At 51.1% G+C, this 20,949-nt stretch overlaps 2 protein-coding genes across 2 annotated transcripts in view; one reads left to right on the top strand and one right to left on the bottom strand.

Annotated features, from left to right (window-relative positions):
• The first annotated feature begins 1,406 nt into the window (after nucleotides 1–1,406).
• On the top strand, nucleotides 1,407–9,427 carry ENHO (energy homeostasis associated). Its single transcript, XM_083354921.1, has 2 exons — nucleotides 1,407–1,450; nucleotides 7,581–9,427. Exon 2 carries the CDS (start codon nucleotides 8,001–8,003, stop codon nucleotides 8,184–8,186), a length of 186 nt encoding a protein of 61 aa, XP_083211047.1. The 5' UTR covers nucleotides 1,407–1,450; nucleotides 7,581–8,000; the 3' UTR covers nucleotides 8,187–9,427.
• Nucleotides 9,428–12,014: 2,587 nt separating this feature from the next.
• DNAI1 (dynein axonemal intermediate chain 1) overlaps nucleotides 12,015–20,949 on the bottom strand; it is a 145,687-nt gene continuing 136,752 nt past the window's right edge. Inside the window, exon 20 of the mRNA XM_083351186.1 lies at nucleotides 12,015–12,318. Within this exon, the coding sequence (XP_083207312.1) occupies nucleotides 12,214–12,318 (105 nt within the window). The 3' untranslated portion in view covers nucleotides 12,015–12,213. The remainder of the gene's footprint in view (nucleotides 12,319–20,949) is intronic.

Here is a 20,949-nt window from a genome sequence, read left to right as displayed (position 1 = left end):
CAAGTAGGAGAACGTATATCATTTCAAATAGCTGTCCACTCTCTTCTTAAACTCCTCCAGTGATGGAGCACCCACAATTTCTGAAGGGCGGCTGTTCCACTGGGAAAGGGAAGATCCTTAGCACCGAGCTTGGCTGTTTCCTTGCAGACATTTCATATCCCATTTAGATAACACCAGTGCTAGGAAGGAGGGAGGAGGGGGGGGCAGTATCTTTTCTGGCACCCACTTTTATCAGGCACTACCTGGCACCTTCCATGCTGCTCCTCCTGGCATGACCCCAGCCCTGGCACTCAACCGGGCAAACAGCTCCTGGCTGCCTTTTGGCATCTCCCTCCAGAGACAAAGGTCAGCCATCTTCAGCTGGACCCCGCAGAGAACACCTGGCATCGCTCCGCCCCTCCCCCCCCCGCTTCTTCACCCAGCAGCCATCTCCCTTGCCCTCCTACCCACGTCAGGGCTTAGCCTGAGTGCCGGGTGAAGGCTACAGCCATCGGCAGTCCGGGGTTCAAGGTCCGGCCCAGACCCAGACAAGGGGTCAGTTCTGTAACCGGATGAGCCTCTTTCAGAACTGGCTTGCTCGACCCAACCGGGCCTTCCTGCTCCAGCCAACTTTGTCCCTTGTCCCAAGGCACGCCCTTCCCCTCCCTCCTGTGGTCAAAGAAGTCAAGATGGCCGCTCGGCCTTACAGGGGATCCCCAGAGGGCTGAGCGGGTTCCGCGGGGGGGGGCTTCGCTCAAGGGGGACCTCCAGGGCCAAGTGGCCTCTTTGCAGGGCTAGGCAAAGGCAACCCATGTTCCACAGCTGGGCCCCTTCGCAGGCAAATGGGCCAAGAGTCCTGGATGCTCCATCTCTTCTCCTCCTCTTCTTCTTCTCCTCCTCCTCCTCTTCTCCTTCTTCTTCTCCTCCTCCCCCTCTCTTCCTCTTCCTCCTCCTCTTCTCCTCTTCCTCCTCCTCCTCAGCAAACCCCACTCCCTTCTGACCTTGATGATGTTACCTAGTTGGGCCATGAAACGTCTGCAACCCAGCTCAGAGAGCACCCATAGTTCTCCTCCTCCACCCCCCTCCCTCCTCCTCCGGGCCCGCCAGAGCTCTGCACATGCTCCAAAACACCCTGCCCTGCAAAGCCAGCTCCCGGGGGACACGAGCAGCGAAGCGGACACCGCTACGCTACGCATCCTCCGGCTCGGGCCGGCCTGGGTCGGAAGGCTGGCCTGCGATCGCATCCCCGGCGCGGGGCGGCTTCCCAGGCGCGTTCACACGACCAGCGGCGGCTCACGTGCAGAGAGGGGGAGCCGGCGCGGGCGGCCAATCAGCGCTCCCCGGGCCCGCCCGCAGCCAATGGCACGCAGGGGCGGGGATCAGCGGCGGCGCCCCCGACCCGGCCCAGCCTGGCCAGGCGAGCCGAGGCGGCGGCGGCGGCGGCTTCCCGAGTCGGCGGCCGGTGGCTCCCGTAAGTAGGCGGGGCGGGGACGCGGAGAGTGGCGAGCGTGCCTCTGAGCCAGTGCAGAGGGCGCGGGGCGGAGGATCGGGCCCTTTCTCGGCCGGAACCCGCACCTGCCGAGCCCCGAAGCGGCGGTCTTTCCCGGGGGGGGGGAGCCTCGCAGATAGACTATCCCTGCTGCTGGAGGCTCGCTCGGCCCCTTCCCGGGGGCGGGGGAGGGGGGAAAGGTGCTGGCTGGGAAGCCTCGGCGTGGAGTGGGGCTCGCATTGCAGTCGCGACTGCGGGAGGGTCCCGGTGCCCTGGCGGGGCACGACTTCTGGACCTCGGGGTGTCCCTCCTGCAAGGTCGAGCCGGGCCGGGACGCTTCGCTTCGGGCCGGAAAGCGAATCGGGGCTCAAAGTTGTGCCAAGTTTCTCAGCTGTTAAAAAAAAGGAAGGAAGGAAGAAAAGGGGGGGCGGTTCCTCTTTGCGCCTAGATCCACTCTGGGATTTCGGGACACCCCCCCCCCCAACCCGGGTTGTTTCCTCGGGACCCTTTGGAGAGGGGAGGGGGTCAGCGGCTTCTTCCACAATGCTTCCAGCTGGGATTTCCTCGTGGTCTCCCATCCCTCGCTGGCCTGAGGCTGGGAGAAGGAAGCGAGGTAGGGGTGGCACAGCCCTTCTGATCCCGGCGCCAAGGGGCCCCGCCTGCCCCGGGAACATTTCGGAAATTCTGCCCCAAATCGCATCCTAGAAGGAGTCCCCTGGCAGTACTTCACACATGTAGAAGACTTGCAGGTATCACAGAGATGGCAAAGGGGCCTTTTGAGGCTTTAGGCTTTTCTAGAACTCCTCTTGAAGTTACTAGTCCACAAGCAAACCTCCTACATCTCTCTCTCTCTCTCTCTCTCTCTCTCTCTTTCTCTCTCTCTCTCTCTCACACACACACACACACACTCACAGACACCCCTCTTTTGTTTCCTTAAAGTTACAGGTTGCATTCTGGGTGAGGCGGGCAAAGCAAGAGTCCCGGCTCCCGTCATTTCCTACCCTGAGAGCGCTCAAATGTACCCCATATGGTTGTCGTGCGATGGGGGAGGGGCTGAACTATCCTTGGTGGATGCCACAAGTGCCACTCTGTGTGTGTGCGTGTGTCTTTCTGTATGTGTCTTTTGTGAGATCTGCTGGAGCAGCTTAGTAGAAAGTCTGTGCAGTTGTACTGGAAATATAGCTAGTCCCTGACGTAACAATCATTCGTTTAGTGACCATTCAGTCACAACAGCACTGAAGAAAGTGCCTTATGACCAGTTTCACGCTTATGACCGTTGCAGCATCCCCGCGCTCACGGGATCAAAATACAGACACTTGGTGACTGACTCGTACTTATGATGGTTGCAGTGTCCCGGGGGTCATGTGATCAAAATTCAGACGCTTGGCGACTGACTCGTACTTATGACGGCTGCGGTGTCCCGGGGTCATGTGATCCCCATCTGACCAGCAAAGAATGGGGAAGCCCGATTCACTTAAGAATTGTGTTACTAGCTTAACAGCTGCAGTGATTCGCTTAACAACCGTGGCAAGAGAAGTCGTAAAAAGGGGCAAAACTCACTTAACGACTGTTATCAGAAATGTTGGGCTCAATTGTGGTCGTAGGTTGAAGACTAGAATTTATTTGCGGGGTTTTCTGGGTTGAGGTGGACCAGAAAACTGTGGAAGCTCAAGATTAGGAGAGCCTTTCCCCTGGAAATAAGCTTCAGAGTTGTTTTCCCAGGTCGTGGGAGGTAGTGAGTTCGAGTTGATCCCGCTTGCAGTGGTACATGCAATTAAAAAATAGCAAATCCTAACTCCAAGAGCCAACCACGTAAAAAAGCATTTTTAAAATTGGTTTCCCATCCTATGCAATCTGGGATCTCTCGATGCCTTACACCTGCAATATAGTCGAGCATCAAAAGGCCACCACGGTAAGCTAACAAATTAAAAAAATAGATTTATTTCTGGGCTTTGCAACCCAATGCCCTCTCGACAATAACAGAATAAGAGAGTTGGAAGGGGCCTTGGAGGTCTTCTAGTCCAACCCCCTGCTCAAGCAGAAGTCTTATATCATTTCAGACAAATGGTTGCCCAGTCTCTTTTTGAAGCCTCCAGTGATGCGGCACCCACAACTGTTCCACTGGTTAATTGTTCTCACTGTCAGGAAATTCCTCCTTAATTCCAGGTTGCTTCTCTCCATGATTAGTTTCCATCCGTTGCTGCTTGCCCTGCCTTCTGGTGCTTTGGAGGATAGGTTGACCCCCCCCTCTTCTTTGTGGCAGCCCCTCAAATACTGGAAGACTGCTATCGTGTCACCCCTAATCCTTCTTTTCTCTAGAACTAGACATGCCCAATTCCAGCCCCCTAATTATCTTTATTGCTCTTCTCTGCAATCTTTTGAGTCTCAACTTTTTTTATTTAGTGGCAATGAAACCTGGATATAATATTCTAAGTGTGGTTTTTACCTTGAGGATCCAGATTGGTGTGTGGTGGTGGGCATTACAGACACTCTAAGCCATCCTGTAAAGCACTATGGGCTGCTATATAATTGCTATTATAAAGTGGCATTAACGCTTCACGTGATCTTGCTTCTAACCCTCTGTTGGTGCAGCCTAGGAGTGCTCGACAAATGAACCCAGGGCACACTGGCACACCGGCCACTAACCAGGGCGGTGTGTGTTTTTAGGGAGGGTGAGAGCTGTTCCTGCCAAGGGCCTCTGCCATGTGACAGACACACACCCCGGGGTCCATCTGAGTCGTGCCAGGCCCTCCAAATACTTGTCAAGACAGAAGATCAACTTCAATGGGGTCATTCATAAGCCACAATGCAGCCTTTTTTCCAGTAACCAAGAGAGATTCACAACACAAGGCCATCCTTTGTAAACCACACCACCACCACCAAGACACACACACACACACAGAGAGAGACACATTCTTTCTTTAATCCATCAGCTCATTTGAGGAAATTATGGGCTGGACCGCTGATTCTCGATTCGTGTAATCTTCAATTTCCTAGAATCCCCCAGGCAGCCAGAGAGAGATTCCCTCAAAGACACCCAGACAGCTTTCATGCCCAAGGCAGGACTAGAACTCAGCGTCTCCTGGTGACTGGCTCAAAGTCACCCAGATGTCTTTCATGCCCAAGGCAAGATTAAAACTCAGGGTCTCCTGGCTTCTAGCCTGGTGTCTTCACCCCCTAGACCAGGGGTAGGCAACCTTGGCTCTTTTATGACTCGTGGACTTCAACTCCCAGTATTCCTGAGCCAGCCATGGCTGGCTCAGGAATGCTGGGAGTTGAAGTCCACGAGTCATAAAAGAGCCAAGGTTGCCTACCTCTGCCCTAGACCAAAGTGGCTTCTGCATCACTGTGTGATGGCACCATTAGTCAAAGTGGGATGAAGGAGGCAGACAGAGTTCCTGTCTTTTCCAAGCCACAAGAAGCTCACATCCCAAGGAAAGCATGCCAGCGGCTGACCCTAAGTACCACAGCCCTGAGAACGCCCCGCTCCTTGGGCAGTTTCGCCTCGGGGCTGTCGGGAAGAGCTGCTCACAAATACAAAAAACTAAACACACAAGACATTTTTTTATTTAAAAAAATGTGCAGATTTTATATGTTACTTATAGTATGTAAGGGTGTAGGTCTATACATGTATTGTATATAGTATGTTTAAATGTGTGTTATGTATGGGTACACCTTGAGAGGCAGCAACTAGATTTCATTTTTAATCTGCACCATCGTGCCCACAGGAAAAAAAATGACAATAAAGGTTATCTAATCAGTTAAAAAAAACAATTATTTTGTGTGTGTGTAGATAGATAGATAGATAGATAGATGATAGATAGATAGATAGATAGATAGATAGATAGATAGATAGATAGATAGATAGACAGACAGACAGACAGATATAGATATAGATATAGATATAGATATAGATGATATAGATATCCTTTTTTGCCTTTTCTTTGGAAGTTTTTTATTTTAACTTTTTGAATAAAAATAAAAGGTTTGGGGGGAAAAAGGAAAGAGTTCCTCACAAGATAGTGGGGCAGGCATAGGTGCCAACTCTCAAGAGCCCTTTCAGCTTGGATCGCTTGGGCAACATCAGCACCAAATTCTGAGTTTCTCAAGCAGGGATCTGAGCCAACTTTGGGATGACTTGGCCTCAAATTCAAATCCAGAGTCCAGAGATGTCACCACATGGACAAACAGATGCCAAAGAAAGGGACAGGATGATAATAATAATAATAATAATAATAATAATAATAATAATAATAATAATAATAATAATAATAATAATAATAATAATAATACTGCACTACTCGGAACATCTTACTTTTTAAGGAGATACCTGGCTGATATCTAGGATGCTGGCAGCAACCTGTGTCAACCATTAGTGCCAGTCAGTGTTCAGTTGACTGAATTCCATGTTTTATGAATAAAAGTTTTATAATAATAATAATAATAATAATAATAATAATAATAATAATAATAATAGTAATAATAATAGTAATAATAATAGTAATAATGATGATGATGATGTTGGAAGGGACCATCTAGTCCAACCCCCTGCTCAGGCAGGAAACCCTGTACCATTTCAGACAAATGGCTGTCCAGTCTCTTCTTAAAAACTTCCAGTCTTGGAGCATTCACCGCTTCTGGAGGCAGGTTGTTCCACTGGTTAATTGTTCTAACTGTCAGGAAGTTTCTCCTTAGTTCCACGTTGCTTCTCTCCTGGATTAGTTTCCATCCGTTGCTTCTTGTTCTGCCTTCAGGTGCTTTGGAGAATAGCTTGACTCCCTCTTCTTTGTGGTAGCCCCTGAGATACTGGAAGGCTGCTATCATGTCCCCCCTCGTCCTTCTCTTCATAAACTAGGCATACCCAATTCCAGCAGCCATTCCTTATATGTTTTAGCCTCCAGTCCCCTGATCATCTTTGTTGCTCTTCTCTGTACTCTTTCTAAAGTCAATGCCATTATAGAGCCATGGGTTCAACAGCACTTTGCCTGCAAAAGTTCTGTCTACAAGTGTCCTGAGTTCATTTAAGGACTGTTCAGAGTTACAAGGCCACTGGAAAAAAGAGAGTTTTAGGACCGGTCCTCATCCTGCAGCAACTCACAATCACATGATCAAAATTGAGAAACAGCAACTAGCAGGTATTTACCACCGTTGCTACGTCCCAGGTTTTCATCTTCGCCTTTGGTGACCGTCCCAGCTGTCCTCTGACAAGCAGAGTCAATTTGGGGGGGGGGCGGAAGCTGGATTCATTTAATGACCGTGTGATTCACTGAACTGCATCGATCTGCTTAACAACCACGGCAAAAAGGTCGTAAATTTGGCCACAAATCTCTTCGCCACCTTGCTTAGCAATATTTTGCTGGCTGGGGAATTTTGGGAATCAAAAGTCCACACCAAATGGAATTTAATGTGGAGAAAAACTAGGTTTTACATCTGGGCAGGAAAAACCAAAGGTACAATACAGATTAGGTAAAACCCAAGGTCCCTTCCAACTCTTGTTATTTTGTTATTCTGGTAACTAATCGGTGGAATGATTTTCCTTCAGAAGTTGTGGGTGCTCCATCACTTGAGGTTTTAAGAAGCGACTAGACAACCATTTGTCCGAAATGCTATAGGATTTGCAGCTTGAGCAGGAGGTTGGACTAGAAGACCTCCAAGGTCCCTTCCAATGTTGCTGTTCTATTATTCTTTACATGGTCAACCCATGTACCGGTGTCTCTTTCACCACTGGGGAGTGCCTGAGATTTAGTTTACAGGTGTGGGGTGTAAAATGAGTTTAATTTCAGGGCACGGTGCTGTGCATGTGGGGGCCACATGCCTGCAACATGCGCCAAGCGCAAAGCCAGATCTGGAGAACCCAGTAGCTGAAATTGAGTAGATTGAGGTTTATTTAACCCAGCTGAAAATGCCACCATAGCCAAAGCTGATGTGGTGCAAATTGCTGCTGTATCTAATGCAGCGTTTCTCAAACCTGGGCACTTTAAGCGGCGTGGACTTCAACTCCCAGAATTCCCCAGCCAGCAAAACTTAAAAAGTGCCCAAGCTTGAGGAACACTAATCTAACTGGCTCAGGTGGGGAATCCCTTCGGAATTCAGCTTTTTTCTTTTCTTGCAGGTGAGTCTTAGCTACTTCTGGGGATGAAGGAGGCCAGAAGAACTACTCCGTAGTCCATCCTCCTGATCGGTTTCTGCTCTTCCTTTGAACCGCCTCGGTGTCCCAGGAGAACCTGCCGTATTTTTAAGGATTTGAAGAAGTGATCGGACAGCCATTTGTCCGGAATGGCATAGGATCTCCTGCCTTGAGCAGGGGGTTGGGCTAGAAGACCTCCAAGGGTCCCTTCCGATTCTTATTCTGTTAATTCTGGATGGCTTGATAGGTTGGCAACCATCCTGGCCTTTGAAGAGGACCTGCCACCCAGGAGGCCTCTACCTTGTGGCCCTGCTCAGAAGGACCCACCTGGACAAGGATCTTCGTTTCCCCCCCCCCAACAGGGTCCCGACCATCCTCTTCCTCCCGCCGTGCCGGGGACCCAGCATGGGGGCAGGCCTCTCCACCGGGGCCGTGATTGCCATCACCTTCAACTGCCTCATTGCCTTCCTTGTCCTGGCACTGCTGCTCATCCTTTGCAAGGCCTGCCGGACGCCATCCTGTCCCGATCAGAGTCCGCCTTCCGAGTCGGACGAGAGGGGCAACGAAGAGAGGTACCTGCTGCAGCCCTGACGTAGCCCAGGGCTGTGCTGCCTTGCTTCTGCCGCTTTCGCCTTGCGTGGACTGGCGGCGTCTCGGTGCCATGGAGGCGGGCGACTGCGGTGAGGCTGGGGAACCGAGAGGACCAGCCAGGCAGAAAAGCCAGCTGGAACCAATCTGCCAGCATTCAAGGCTTCACAGCCATGGTCGGCCAGCCCAGCCGTGGAAGAGCAGCTTGGAGTCCTTCCTCTGACGCCAGCCTTTGGTGGTTCTGCAGGCCCCAAAGAGGTTCTCTCCTGCTCTCCTCCCAGCTAGCCGAGAGAGAGAGAGGCCCGAAGGCAACCAGCAGTAGCAGCAGGACAGGGTTGGTCCAAGGATGGGAACTCGGACGCAGGCGAGGCATCGGGCGGGGAAGAGAAGAGGGGTGCACTCTGGCAAAGGAACCTCGCTCGGTTGCCCCCGGGGGGAGGGCAGGATTGATTCTTGGTCTCCCACCTCTTCCTTGGACTTTGGTTTTCATCTCCAGGTGATAGTGCCCCAGGGGAAGCTGAGTCGGGGACCCGGGGCTCACTGCCCTTAAGCCCTGGGTCAGCTCCGAGAGAGGCAGGGGATGAATGCGGAGGAAAGGTGGGGACAGCAAATCAAAGAGGGCCCCTCCCGCCTGGCAGGGAGCAGAGTTGCTGGCAGCTCCAAGGTCCCGAGAAACGAGACCCATTTAAGCATGCCAAAGCGGGGTCTGTGTGTGTTTAGGATGGGGGTACAGGGAAGGGGCTGGTTATGGGGCCCTGGGTGCTCTCTGAGCTTGGAGGTTTTCCTGCAGGCGTTTCAGGACCCAGCTAGGTAGCGTCAGCAGGGCTGGAAGGCAGTGGGGTTGGCAGAGAGGAGGAGGAGGAGGATTGTGGGGTCCTGGGTGCTCTCTGAGCTTGGAGGTTTTCCTGCAGGCGTTTCAGGACCCAGCTAGGTAGTGTCATCAGGGCTAGAAGGCAGTGGGTTGGTCTCTTGTATATATACTAGTGGCTGACCCCGTCAGTGTTCAGTAGGACCCTTGTGGAAGGCTTGGGATGGGCTCTCGTATTTTTGTCCCGCCTTTGGTGGGGGCCATAGGGGGGGGGTCTCCCTGGACCAGAGAGCCTGGGGCTTCCTTGGATGCAAAGACAGAAGCGGGTTTTTTCCCCCCCTTCTCGTGCTCAATGGCCTCCTTGTCCAAGACTGACTTTCCTGGCTAATAAAGGACTACGTCATTTCTAACTGAAAACATTCAAAGCTGCCTTGGATCTGGGCTCCAAAATAAAATAAATCTGGATTTTCCAAAACAGGAGTGCTTTTTATTTTTTACTTTTTTAAAAGGGACCTCCAGCGGCTCCTCTGGCTGTTAAAAGGGTCTTGGCCTACTAAGGGTGTCCGCAAGTTATCACAGTTCATTTAGTGACTATTCAAAGTTATAACTTATACCGCTAAGCTTGTAAGCCGCCCTGAGTCTTCGGAGAAGGGCGGGATATAAATGGAATTAAAATAAATAAATAAATAAATAAATAAATAAATAAATAAATAAATAAATAAATAACGGCAGGGGGGGAAATGAGTCGTGACCGTTTTTCACATTTACAACCACTGCAGCATCTCTACGGTCACAGGTTCATATCTATGACGGTTGCAGTGCCCCGGGGTCACCTGATTCCCCTTTTGCAAAGTCAGATGGAGAAGCCAGATTCACTCCGGAACTGTGTTGCTAACTTAACCGCTTAACAATCAGCCAGCAAGGTCGTAAAAAGGGGACAAATCTCATTTAACAACGGTCTGGTTTAGCGACAGAAATGTTGGGCTCCGTTGTGGTTCGTAGGTCAAGGGCTGCCTGTAAAAGAGCTGGCACTCACACTGTGTCCATGTGTGCATAAAGGCTGCTGCAAACTCCCCCCCTTCTTCCGCCCCCCCCCTGTCGAGGCAACGGGGAGCTATAGGAGGGTCTCCCCAAAAGCAATGGGCAGGCTTTGCTTCCTGTTCTTCCATCTTGCAGACACCCCTGTGCCAAGACTCCTTTTACAGAGGGGGAGGGGCTGATGGAGAGGAGCAAATGGGGCAGGGGGCAGGCTAGCCAGCATCCCGGGACATTCAAAATATTCCACCTCTTTCTATGGGGGGTGAGTTTTCCCCCCCCCCCCCGTGGATAGGGCTCGCAACTTGGGAGTCCGCCTAGATTCACGGCTTACTCTGGAAGACCATATAGTAGCCGTGACTAGGGGGGCTTTCGCCCAGGTTCGCCTGGTGCGCCAGTTGCGGCCCTATCTGGACCGGGATGCCCTGTGTACGGTCACTCATGCGCTCGTGACCTCTCGTCTGGACTACTGTAATGCTCTTTACATGGGGCTTCCCTTGAAGACCACTCGGAGGCTCCAACTGGTACAGAATGCGGCCGCGAGAGTTGTCTTGGGAGTTTCCCGGTACTCCCACGTTACACCTTTGCTCCGCAAGCTGCATTGGCTACCAGTTGTCTTCCGGGTGAGGTTCAAGGTTCTGGTAATGGTCTTTAAGTCCCTACATGGCATGGGTCCGGAGTACCTCGGGGACCACCTGCTGGCGGCGTCAACTTCCCTCCGCCCTGTGCGTTCCCACAGAGAGGGCCTCCTCAGGGTGCCTCCGGTCAGAGAATGTTGGCTGGTGTCCCCCAGGGGGAGGGCCTTCTCTGTGGGCGCTCCGGCTTTATGGAACCAACTGCTGGTTGAGCTCCGGACGGCACCGGACCTTCGCTCTTTCCGACGTGGTCTGAAGACCCATTTATTTGAACAAGCTGGCCTGGCCTGATGGGGGAAGTTAGGATTTTTTTAATTGGGTTTTATATTGTTACTGTTTTAGCTGGGCAATTATTTAATTCGTTTTTAATTTTTGTATCCTCTATTTATATGTGCCCTGTTCACCGCCCTGAGTCCCTCGGGAGAAGGGCGGTATACAAATTTAATAAATACTAAATACTATCTGGGTTTCCTTTCAAGGTGTGTGTGGGGGTCTCTGTTGCATCCCCAACAGACTTTGGGTGATTCTCCTCAAAGTTTACAGGGAGTTAAGCCCGGGGTAGCAATCAAAGCATCTTTACAAGCTGTGGACTTCAACTCCCAGAATTCCCCAGCCAGCATGGCTGGCTGAGGAATTCTGGGAGTTGTAAGTCCACAAGTCGTAAAAGGGCCAAGTTTGAAGAGCCCTGACATCTGACTTAGGCCAGGTAGAAAAGAAATCTACCTGGCCTAAGTCCTGAGTCCTTCGGGAGAAGGGTGGTATATAAATATTATTAAATAAATAAAATAAATATATAAATTACAGGGCCGTGGGATAGACGGGGAAAGGGGAAAAGTCAGCCCAAAAAGGAAGCTGGGAGAGAACAGGATGATGGCCAGCAGAGCAACATGGAGGAGGTGGCCATCAAGTCCCTTTGACTCAAAGCTGCCCCCAAAGTGCTTTCTGCAAAAGGCAACTGGACATTTGGGGGGGGGGCTTTCCCCCCCCTCAAAAAAATGTTTCGCTTCTCATGGAAGAGGCTTCTTTGATTCCGACTGAAGTTCTGAAGCAGCTTCTTGGGCGAGAAGAGAAACATTTTCACAGATGTAAACCCAGGAAGGCCAGTCGCCTTTTGGAAAGGGGGAAAAGAAAAAAAAAAAAGCAGCTTTGGGACAACCCGGACCTGGATGGCGAGAAAAAGAGAAAAGTCTCTTTTTGAGTTTTTGAATCTTTTTTTTTTTCCAGCAAGATCCCTAAAAGCGAGCGGGGGAAGCGTTGGCAAAGTGCGCGAGGATTGAGGCCCGTGCGCGCCGGCTCGTTGTGCAAAATTGGGCCTCGGGGCAAGGAGGATATTTGTGCAGGTGGATGGTGTCAAATCTCCAGTTTTTATTTTTCCGCATTTGAACGACGACAACAACAACAACAAAAAACAACACACCTCTTTGTGTTGGAAATAAAGGCCGCTTTCGCGCAGCCGCCCACACCGTCCCCCCCCCCGTCCTGGACAAAGCGTTCTGGCGCCTGGACTCGGCTGCTTCCCTGCCGCGGGAAGAAGGGCAGGTTTGGATGTGGCTCATTTGCCGGTTTTGGCTGCCGGTTCTCTGACCAAATTCAGGAGTTTGTCCAGTTTTGTGATCTCCACTTCGGGCCCTTTTTGGACCTCTTGACCCTTTTTCTCCTGCAACGAGAGAAGCACGAAGTTTTTCAGCGTTTCTTTCCCCCTTTGCAAAGAACACACGGGACGATTGTGCAAAACTGGAATCACAGTGAGTGTGTGTGTGTGTGTGTGTGTGTGTGTCTTGGTTGTTGGAGAGGGCTGAAGAGGAGGCACCCCAATGAGGACAAGACTACTGTTTGTTCAATGTGGTTCACCTGGTTAGGGATTCGCGGCTCACTCTGGAAGATCATATAGTAGCTGTGACTAGGGGGGCTTTCGCCCAGGTTCGCCTGGTGCGCCAGTTGCGGCCCTATCTGGACCGGGATGCCCTGTGTACGGTCACTCATGCGCTCGTGACCTCTCGTCTGGACTACTGCAACGCTCTCTACATGGGGCTTCCCTTGAAGACCACTCGGAGGCTCCAGCTGGTACAGAATGCAGCTGCGAGAGTCGTGTTGGGAGTCTCCCGATACTCCCATGTCACACCTCTGCTCCGCGAGCTGCATTGGTTGCCAGTTGTCTTCCGGGTGAGATTCAAGGTTTTGGTAATGGTGTTCAAGGCCCTACATGGCATGGGTCCGGAGTACCTCGGGGACCACCTGCTGCTGGTGTCAACTTCCCTCCGCCCAGTGCGTTCCCACAGAGAGGGCCTCCTCAGGGTGCCACCGGTCAGAGAATGTCGGCTGGTGGCCCCCAGGGGGAGGGCCTTCTCTGTGGGCGCGCCGGATTTGTGGAATCAGCTGCCGGTTGAGCTCCGGATGGCACCTGACCTTCGCTCCTTCCGACGCGGTCTGAAGACCCATTTATTTGAACAAGCCGGCCTGGCCTGATGGGGATATGTTGGGGTTTTAATGGGGATTTTTATATTGTTATAAAAATTGTTTTTAGCTGGGCTACTATTGTTTTAGCTGGGCTACTATTTAATTCTTTTTAATTTTTGTATCCTGTATTTTTTATATGTGCCCTGTTCACTGCCCTGAGTCCTTCGGGAGAAGGGCGGTATACAAATATAATAAAACAAAACAAATATAATAAAACAAACAAACAAACTCTGAGGTTCGGCTTGCGCAGGACTGCCGAGTGATGAATTGGGCTAGGTTGCTACAGCCGGTGAAACCACAATAAAGGACACACACACACACACACACACACACACACACAAATGACAGTCAAAACTCTCCAACCTCTAGGAATAACAATAGCCACACATTTAACAATACCGACAGCCACAGCCATACTCTGCCAGGAATTATCCAGAACCAAAGACGAGAGAAGAAGGACGAAAGAACCAATGTAATTTACAAAATCAATTGCAACTGATTCTACTTGGGACCAACTTCACGTCAGTTGAAAACCAGGATCCACGAACACCAGCTGGCAGTCCAAGGCCACGATCCCAAATCCTTCTCTCTACCCACACTGACAACACCAGTTCGACTGGAGCAACGCTAAAATCATCGCCTGCGCTCGTGAGTTGATTCGAAGCCTGGCACTCCACAAACAATTCCATCCTCTGACACATCGACCCGCAACCAGCCTGCGGACCCCTCAGGATCCAAATCAATTGCACAGCCAACCAGCGACGGCACCGAACCTCAACCATCCTACGCAAGCCCCCTTCCCCCCCACTAAGAGTTCCCCACCAATGAGCCTCCCCTGATGTGACTGCCCATCACAAGACCCACAAGACCTTCATCTCATCCATCACAAGACCCATCACAAGACCCTCACCTGACATGACCCACACCTGACCCATCACAAGACCCTCAACTGACCCATCACAAGGCCCACACCTGACATTACCCACACCTGACATGACCCACACCTGACCCATCATTAGACCCATCACAAGACCCTCACCTTGACATGACCCACACCTGACCCATCACTAGACCTTCATCTGACCCATCACAAGACCCACACCTGACATGACCCACACCAGACCCATCACAAGACCCTCAACTGACCCATCATGACCCTCATCTGACATGACCCACACCTGACATGATCCACACCTGACCCATTATTAGACCCATCACAAGACCCTCACCTGACCTGACCCACACCTGACCCATCACTAGACCTTCATCTGACCCATCACAAGACCCACACCTGACATGACCCACACCTGACTCATCACTAGACCTTCATCTGACCCATCACAAGACCTTCATTTGATCCACACCTGACCCATCACAAGACCCATCACAAGACCTACTGACCGCACTAAACTCTTACAAGCAGCAGAACACTGACACCCCCTAAACTCCACTGAAGACGTTACCTAGTCTGGTAACGAAACGTTCAGAAAGCCTCCTTCACCCTCCTCCTCCAACTGAGCTAAAGATAGTCACCCCCATTCCCAACCACAATAAAGGTTAAAACCAGCTCAGCTCCCCCCTCTTTCATTCCTACCTGCCCCCCCCCCAGAAGCCACAGCATGTGGGGCAGCTGTCCCATGGGGGCTCCACATCAAGAGGGCTTCTTCACCCCCAACACGAACCATCCACACAAATGGGTGGAAACTAATCAAGAAGACAATAAACCTAGAACTGAGGAGGAATTTCCTGACAGTGAGAACAATTAACCCATGGAACGGCTTGCCTTCAGAGGTTGTGGGTGCTCCAACACTGGAGGCTTTTAAGAAATGATTGGACAACCATTTGTCTGAAATGGTATAGGGTCTCCTGCCTGAGCAGGGGACTGGACTAGAAGACCTCCAAGGTCCCTTCCGACTACGTCATTCTGTTATTCTGAATCTCTCTTCCACCTGGGTGAAGGATGGGGACATCCACCCCCCCTTCCCCCTCTCCCCCACCCTCCAAACCCTCCAGTTTCATGGCAAGGGGCCTTTAACTACCTTCTGGAAGCTGAACAACCATTTTTAAACCCCATTTCTTTGCTTTCTCCTGTTATACAAACCGGCAGCAGAAACCTGAGCCGCGGGACCAGAGAATTGCTGGCGTTGTACTCCAAATGGCAACGTCTGCAAAACTGGGCGTGAGACAACAGTGCTTTATTTGTTGTGTGTGTGTGGGGGGGGTAGGAAACTCGTGACCCTCTGAGGCTATGTGGACATCCAAGCCCCCTCGGCTCCTGCCCTTTGTGAAACAGGCAGCCTGCTCCTCCACGACTTGTTTAACTTGCAGAAGCGAAGATAGTCAGAGAGCTAACCGTGGCTAACCGGGTTGACGATGTCAGTGATCTTCGCTGCAGCAGCAGCTTGCAGCAAGCCAGACCAGGCTAGGCTAATCTTGGTTTGGGGCAGCCAGAGGGGATGCTTGCAGCAGAAGACACCCAGGTGTGGAAAAAACCCCATCTGACCCAAGAAAGGGGTGAACTGCAGCCCCCCCTTTGATGCGGAGACTGGAGGGAAGCTGCAGGCGGGTTTCGCACCCCGCCTGACCCCTCTTCCTTCTCCAGCAAGGAGCTCGACTTCTGGGGTTCTGCCAGGAGACGGGGGCTGCTAGGCTCCTTCAGGAACCGGGCAGAAACACACAAAAGCAGGCGGCCTGTAGGGCATGGTCCAAAAAAAAAAAGTCAAGATGGGGGCACAATGAAGTTCCCTCCTAGGTTTTAGGTGCAAAGCAAGCCAAAGTCGCAAATCAGGTCAAAGTTGAAATTACCACTAGAAAGGAATATTTGTAGCTCTGAGCTGAACGGTGTTGCTCCTTGGTGCTCTCTGAGCTTGGTTGGTTTTCTTGCAGTCGTTTCATGACCCAACTAGGGAACATCATCAGTGCTAGAAGGGAATGGGATTTACAGAGGAGGAGGAGGAGGAGGAGGAGGAGGAGGAGGAGGAGGAGGACAAAGAAAAAGAAGAAGAAGAAGAAGAAGAAGAAGAAGAAGAAGAAGAAGAAGAAGAAGAAGAAGAAGAAGAAGAGGAGGAAGAGGAGGAGGAGGAGGAGGAGGAGGAAGAAGAGGAAGAAGAGGAAGAAGAGAACTGTGGGATGCTTGGTGCTCTCTGAGTTTGGATGTTTTCTTCTGAATGTTTCATGACCCAACTAAGTAACATCATCAGTGCTAGAAGAGAGTAGGGTTTGTGAAGAGCAGGAGGAGGAGGAGGAGGAGGGGGAGGAGGAGGAGGAGGGGGAGGAGGGGGAGGAGTTCTTGATGCTCTCTGAGCTTGATTGTTTTCTTGCAGACGTTTCATGACCCAACTAGGGAACATCATCAGTGCTAGAAGGGAGGAGAAGGAGGAGGAGGAGGAATGTGGGGTCTTTGGTGCTCTCTGAAGTGGGTTGTTTTCTTGCAGACATTTCATGACCCAACTAGGGAACATCATCAGTGGTAGCCTTGGCTGGGTTGTGAAACATCTGTGAGAAACAACCAAGCTCAGAGAACACCGACGACTCCTCAGGAACTATATGGCAAAGGCAATATAAGGTTGCAAATACTCTTCAACTAGTTTTAGCTGATAATTGACAGCCAGGCTGAAATTGATTCAATCGTTTGCTCTCTTAGGGCAAAGCCACCTGTATACAAATAGAGAACAGTCATGAAGTCTGAAGACAGATTGAGGGGTGGGTGGGGATGGGAGGGTCCCTTCCTGATGCATTCTAGATTTTGACCGAGGCTGGACACGTTTCCTCACTTTTCTTCTGCACTGAGAAACTACACGGGAATTATTACATTGTACACATTGAGAAACTACAGGGGAATTATAGATCTTTCGCACCCTCCAAACGCTTGGAACAGATGATCTTCTGCATCCCTTCCAACTCTGCCACGTTCTGCTTCTCCGGCCAACTTCTTTCCGTGCCGTTACGTGTTTTGGACGGGGTTTCTATTTTGCATCCCAGGCCATAATTTTTAAATGCACAGCCGGGCGTATAAATTAGAAGGGTGAAAATTGATGTCCATCTGTGTCCTTTTGGTCTTCCTTCTTGGGGGACACGTTCTCCTGCATGGCCACGGGCTCAGCCGGGAGGAGTTTTCAAAAGACCTGCCCACCAACTTTGCTCGGTGAGAGCTTTGGAGCTAACTAAAGGGGCGCTTAACTCGGCGTTGTACCCTTAGAGCAGGGGTCTTTCTTCAAACTTGGCAACTTTAAGACTTGTGGACTTCAACTCCCAGAATTCCTCCTCTTCCTCCCTCCTCTTCCCCCCTCCCCCCTCCTTTCTCTTTTACTGTCTTCTTCCTCCTCCTCCTGCTCACTCCTCCTCCCCTCTTCTTCCTCTCCTCCTCCCTCCTCCTCCTCCTCCTCCTCTCTTTCTCTTCTTCTCTTTCTTCTTCTTCCTCATCTTCCTCCTTCTTCCTTTTTCTCTTTCTCTTCCTGTCTTCCTCTTCTACCTCCTCTCCTCCTCCACCTGCCATCTTCCTTCCCTCCTCCTCCTCCTCCTCCTCCTCCTCCTCCCAACCCGTATCAACTCTCAAGTTTTTGAATTCAACAGCTAGAAACTGCAGTCAGTGACGTCTGAGAGGAGAGTAATTCTCCCCTTTTGCCATCCCCCCCCCCTTTTTTTCTTTCTTCATATTCGCAAGGTCCCATCCCGAGGGCACCCTGGTCAGGGGAACGTGCTACTCTTGATTTACCGGAGCGTATAATTTAATGCCACAGTCACTGAAGAGGATGTGCAGAGACAAAAGGAAATCTTTAATTTTTTCTCTCTGTTGAAATGGTTCCATTCCAGAGACCTCTTCTCTGTGTGTGTATACACACCTTGTTATGAAACTATAACACAGCACCATCCCGAAGGAAATGTACAACGTGTTCAATACTGTACAATACATGCCACTAGTATAGAAAATGAGAGTAAATGCCACTCCCTTCTAGTACTGATAATGTTACCTAGTTGGTCATGAAACATCTGCAAGAAAACAACCCAGCCCAGAGAGCACCAAGGACCCCACAGTTCTCCTCCTCCTCCCTCCTCCTCCTCCTCCTCCTCCTCCTCCTCCTCCTCCTCCTCCTCCTCCTCCTCCTCCTCCTCCTCCTCCACCTCTCCACAACCCTCCTTGCCTTCCAGGACAGATGATGTTACCTAGTTGGGTCATGAAACGTCTGCAAGAAAACAACCCAGCCCAGAGAGCAGCAAGGACCCCACAATTCAACCAGGAGTTACAAACCCTCTCCTCTACCAGTAACTACCATATGCACATCTTCCCATACAGACCCCCGCAGCTTCAGGCCCCATCTCACATCGTCTCCCACCCATGCCACGGATGGCAGCTCACAGGATGTGGATAGGTGATCCAGAACTGCAGCTGATTGGAAAAACTTGCCAGCCAGCGGGAGACACTTGGCATCCGTGCACAGTGCTTGGCACAAGCCGTTCACTTAATGTGCCAAATATCAACGCTCAGGTAAACCTTTGGCTTCCCCTCTCCCTTCCCTCACCCCTTGGCCCTTGACCGATGGCAAGTCTTCACCAGCCCTTGCTCAAGAGGAGAGGAAGACCAGTAGCTGTGACCTGGACTTGTTGCGGCCTCCTCTGCAGCCTTTTGTGGCTGGCACACATGAAGAACGGTTGCAGGAATTGGTTATGGGTAGTCTGGAGAAAAGAAGGACTGCGGGGGGGGGGGGGGAAACGACATGATAGCAGTCTTCCAATATTTGAGGGGCTGCCACAAAGAAGGGGAGGGGGTTCAGTCTATTCTCCAAAGCACCTGAAGGCAAGACAAGAATCAACGGATGGAAACTAACCAAGGAGAGAAGCAATCTGAAGTTATGGAGAAACTTCCCAACAGTGAAAACAATTAACCAGCGGAACGCAAGTTGCCTTCAGAAGTTGTGGGTGTTCCATCGCTGGAGGTTTTTAAGAAGAGGCTGGACAGCCATTTGTCTGAAATGGCACAGGGTCTCCTGTTTGAGCAGGGGGTTGGATTAGATCAAGACCTACTGACCACACAAAACTCTTACAAGCGGCAGAACACTGACACCCCTTAAACTCCACTGAAGACGTTACCTAGTCTGGTAACGAAACGTTCAGAAACGTCAGGGCTTTTCAACCAGTGGTACGGGTACCACCTGTGGTACATTGGCACCTGACAGGTGGTACGCGACCATCCTAGAAAAGTGGAAGAGGGGGTGGGGAATGTGGTAGCACCGCACAGGCCTGAGCGAGAGACGGCTGGAGCTGCAGGGCTGTCAGGGCTCAGCGGAAGCGCCAGGATCAGCGCCAGGATCCAGCTGGAGCTCGGTGCTGATCCTGACACTTCTGAGCCCAGAAGAAGCGCCAATCAGCTGGATTGTTGCAGCATCTCCAGGGTCTTGTGATTTACCTTCAGAGGCTTGGCAACTGATTCATATTTATGACGGTCACAGTGTCCCAGGGTCATGTGAAGTGACCAAAACCTGCTGCAAACCACCCAGCAGAGGGGGGGAAAATAAAAATCAAACACTCCCCCCCAACCTCTCCCCCGCTGCCAATCCTCAACAGAAATGCTCACAACAATGAAAACCTCGGACAGGAGGAAGAGCGCCGCTGGGAGGGGCAGGCAGGGGTCTTGCTCGGCTCTGGCTGGGGGGGGGGCACTTTTTTCAGTGCCATTGTAACTTCGAGCAGCCACTAAGCGAACTGTTGTAAGTCGAGGACTACCTGGACTTCATCCACTTTTTTTTTTTTTTGGCCATCCAGTTTTTGACCCCTTGCTAGGCGACTGGTGGGACTCGGATGTTGCCATCTCCTAAAAGTGGTACAATGGGTGAAAAGGTTGAAAAGCCCTGGACTAGATGACCTCCAAGGACCCTTCTAGCTCCATTCTGATTGTTTGATTTGGATGCATGTAATGAACCACCGAGTGAACCGGCAATCCCATTAACATGCAGACTGCAATTCTGCCTCTGCCTTTCATCCGCCTTAATGGAGCAGCTATTAAACATCTGGGGCCATTTATTTGTTCCAGTGGGGGTTATGCAGCCAGGAGGGCGGACTGGATGAGAACACACACGTACAACAGACAGATGGACACAGAGTCCCAACTGCTCTCTTCTCGTCCTTTCCTAAGGATCTGTTTCTCGGCACAGACAGAGGAGAACAGGACCGAGTCTCAGATTCTCTGGATGATCAGAAAGGCTTTCTGGCTGCCAAACTCTGAATCCAAAAATTGCTTTTTTTCTCTCTCCTGGCACATCTGAACAAGGGGGGGCAGGTGGGGAAATACTGGGCTGATCCTCAGTGCTCAGCACACACTGACCACGCTGAACCTTCTAGTCCAAGGGTAGGCAACCTCGGCTCTTTTATGACTCATGGACTTCAACTCCCAGAATCCCATCTGACGCCAATTTGGATCCAGGAAAGGTAGAAGCAGATGCCGGGTAATGCCTTACTCTGGATTAGAGGCTTTGGAATTGGGAAAAAGAGGGGGAAACTAGGTTAATCAAGCTTAAGACATCCGCTGCTGTCCTTTCCCCATCTTGGGATTGTCCTGGATGACACAAGAAGCAGGGGTAGGCAACCTTGGCTCTTTTATGACTCGTGGACTTCAACTCCCAGAATCCCATCTGACGCCAATTTGGATCCAGGAAAGGTAGAAGCAGATGCCCGGGTAATGCCTTACTCTGGATTAGAGGCTTTGGAATTGGGAAAAAGAGGGGGAAACTAGGTTAATCAAGCTTAAGACATCGGCTGCTGTCCTTTCCCCATCTTGGGATTGTCCTGGATGACACAAGAAAACAGGGGTAGGCAACCTTGGCTCTTTTATGACTCG

Source organism: Vipera ursinii (assembly GCF_947247035.1).
Source record: "Vipera ursinii genome assembly, chromosome: 2".
NCBI classification, from domain to species: Eukaryota; Metazoa; Chordata; class Lepidosauria; order Squamata; family Viperidae; genus Vipera; species Vipera ursinii.
Note: the sequence above shows the minus strand (reverse complement) of the source record. Positions and strands in the feature narration are given on the sequence as shown.

Bases quoted from the DNA above. Each gene is read 5' to 3' on its own strand.
- ENHO (XM_083354921.1), top strand. From the start codon at position 8,001: ATGGGGGCAGGCCTCTCCACCGGGGCCGTGATTGCCATCACCTTCAAC.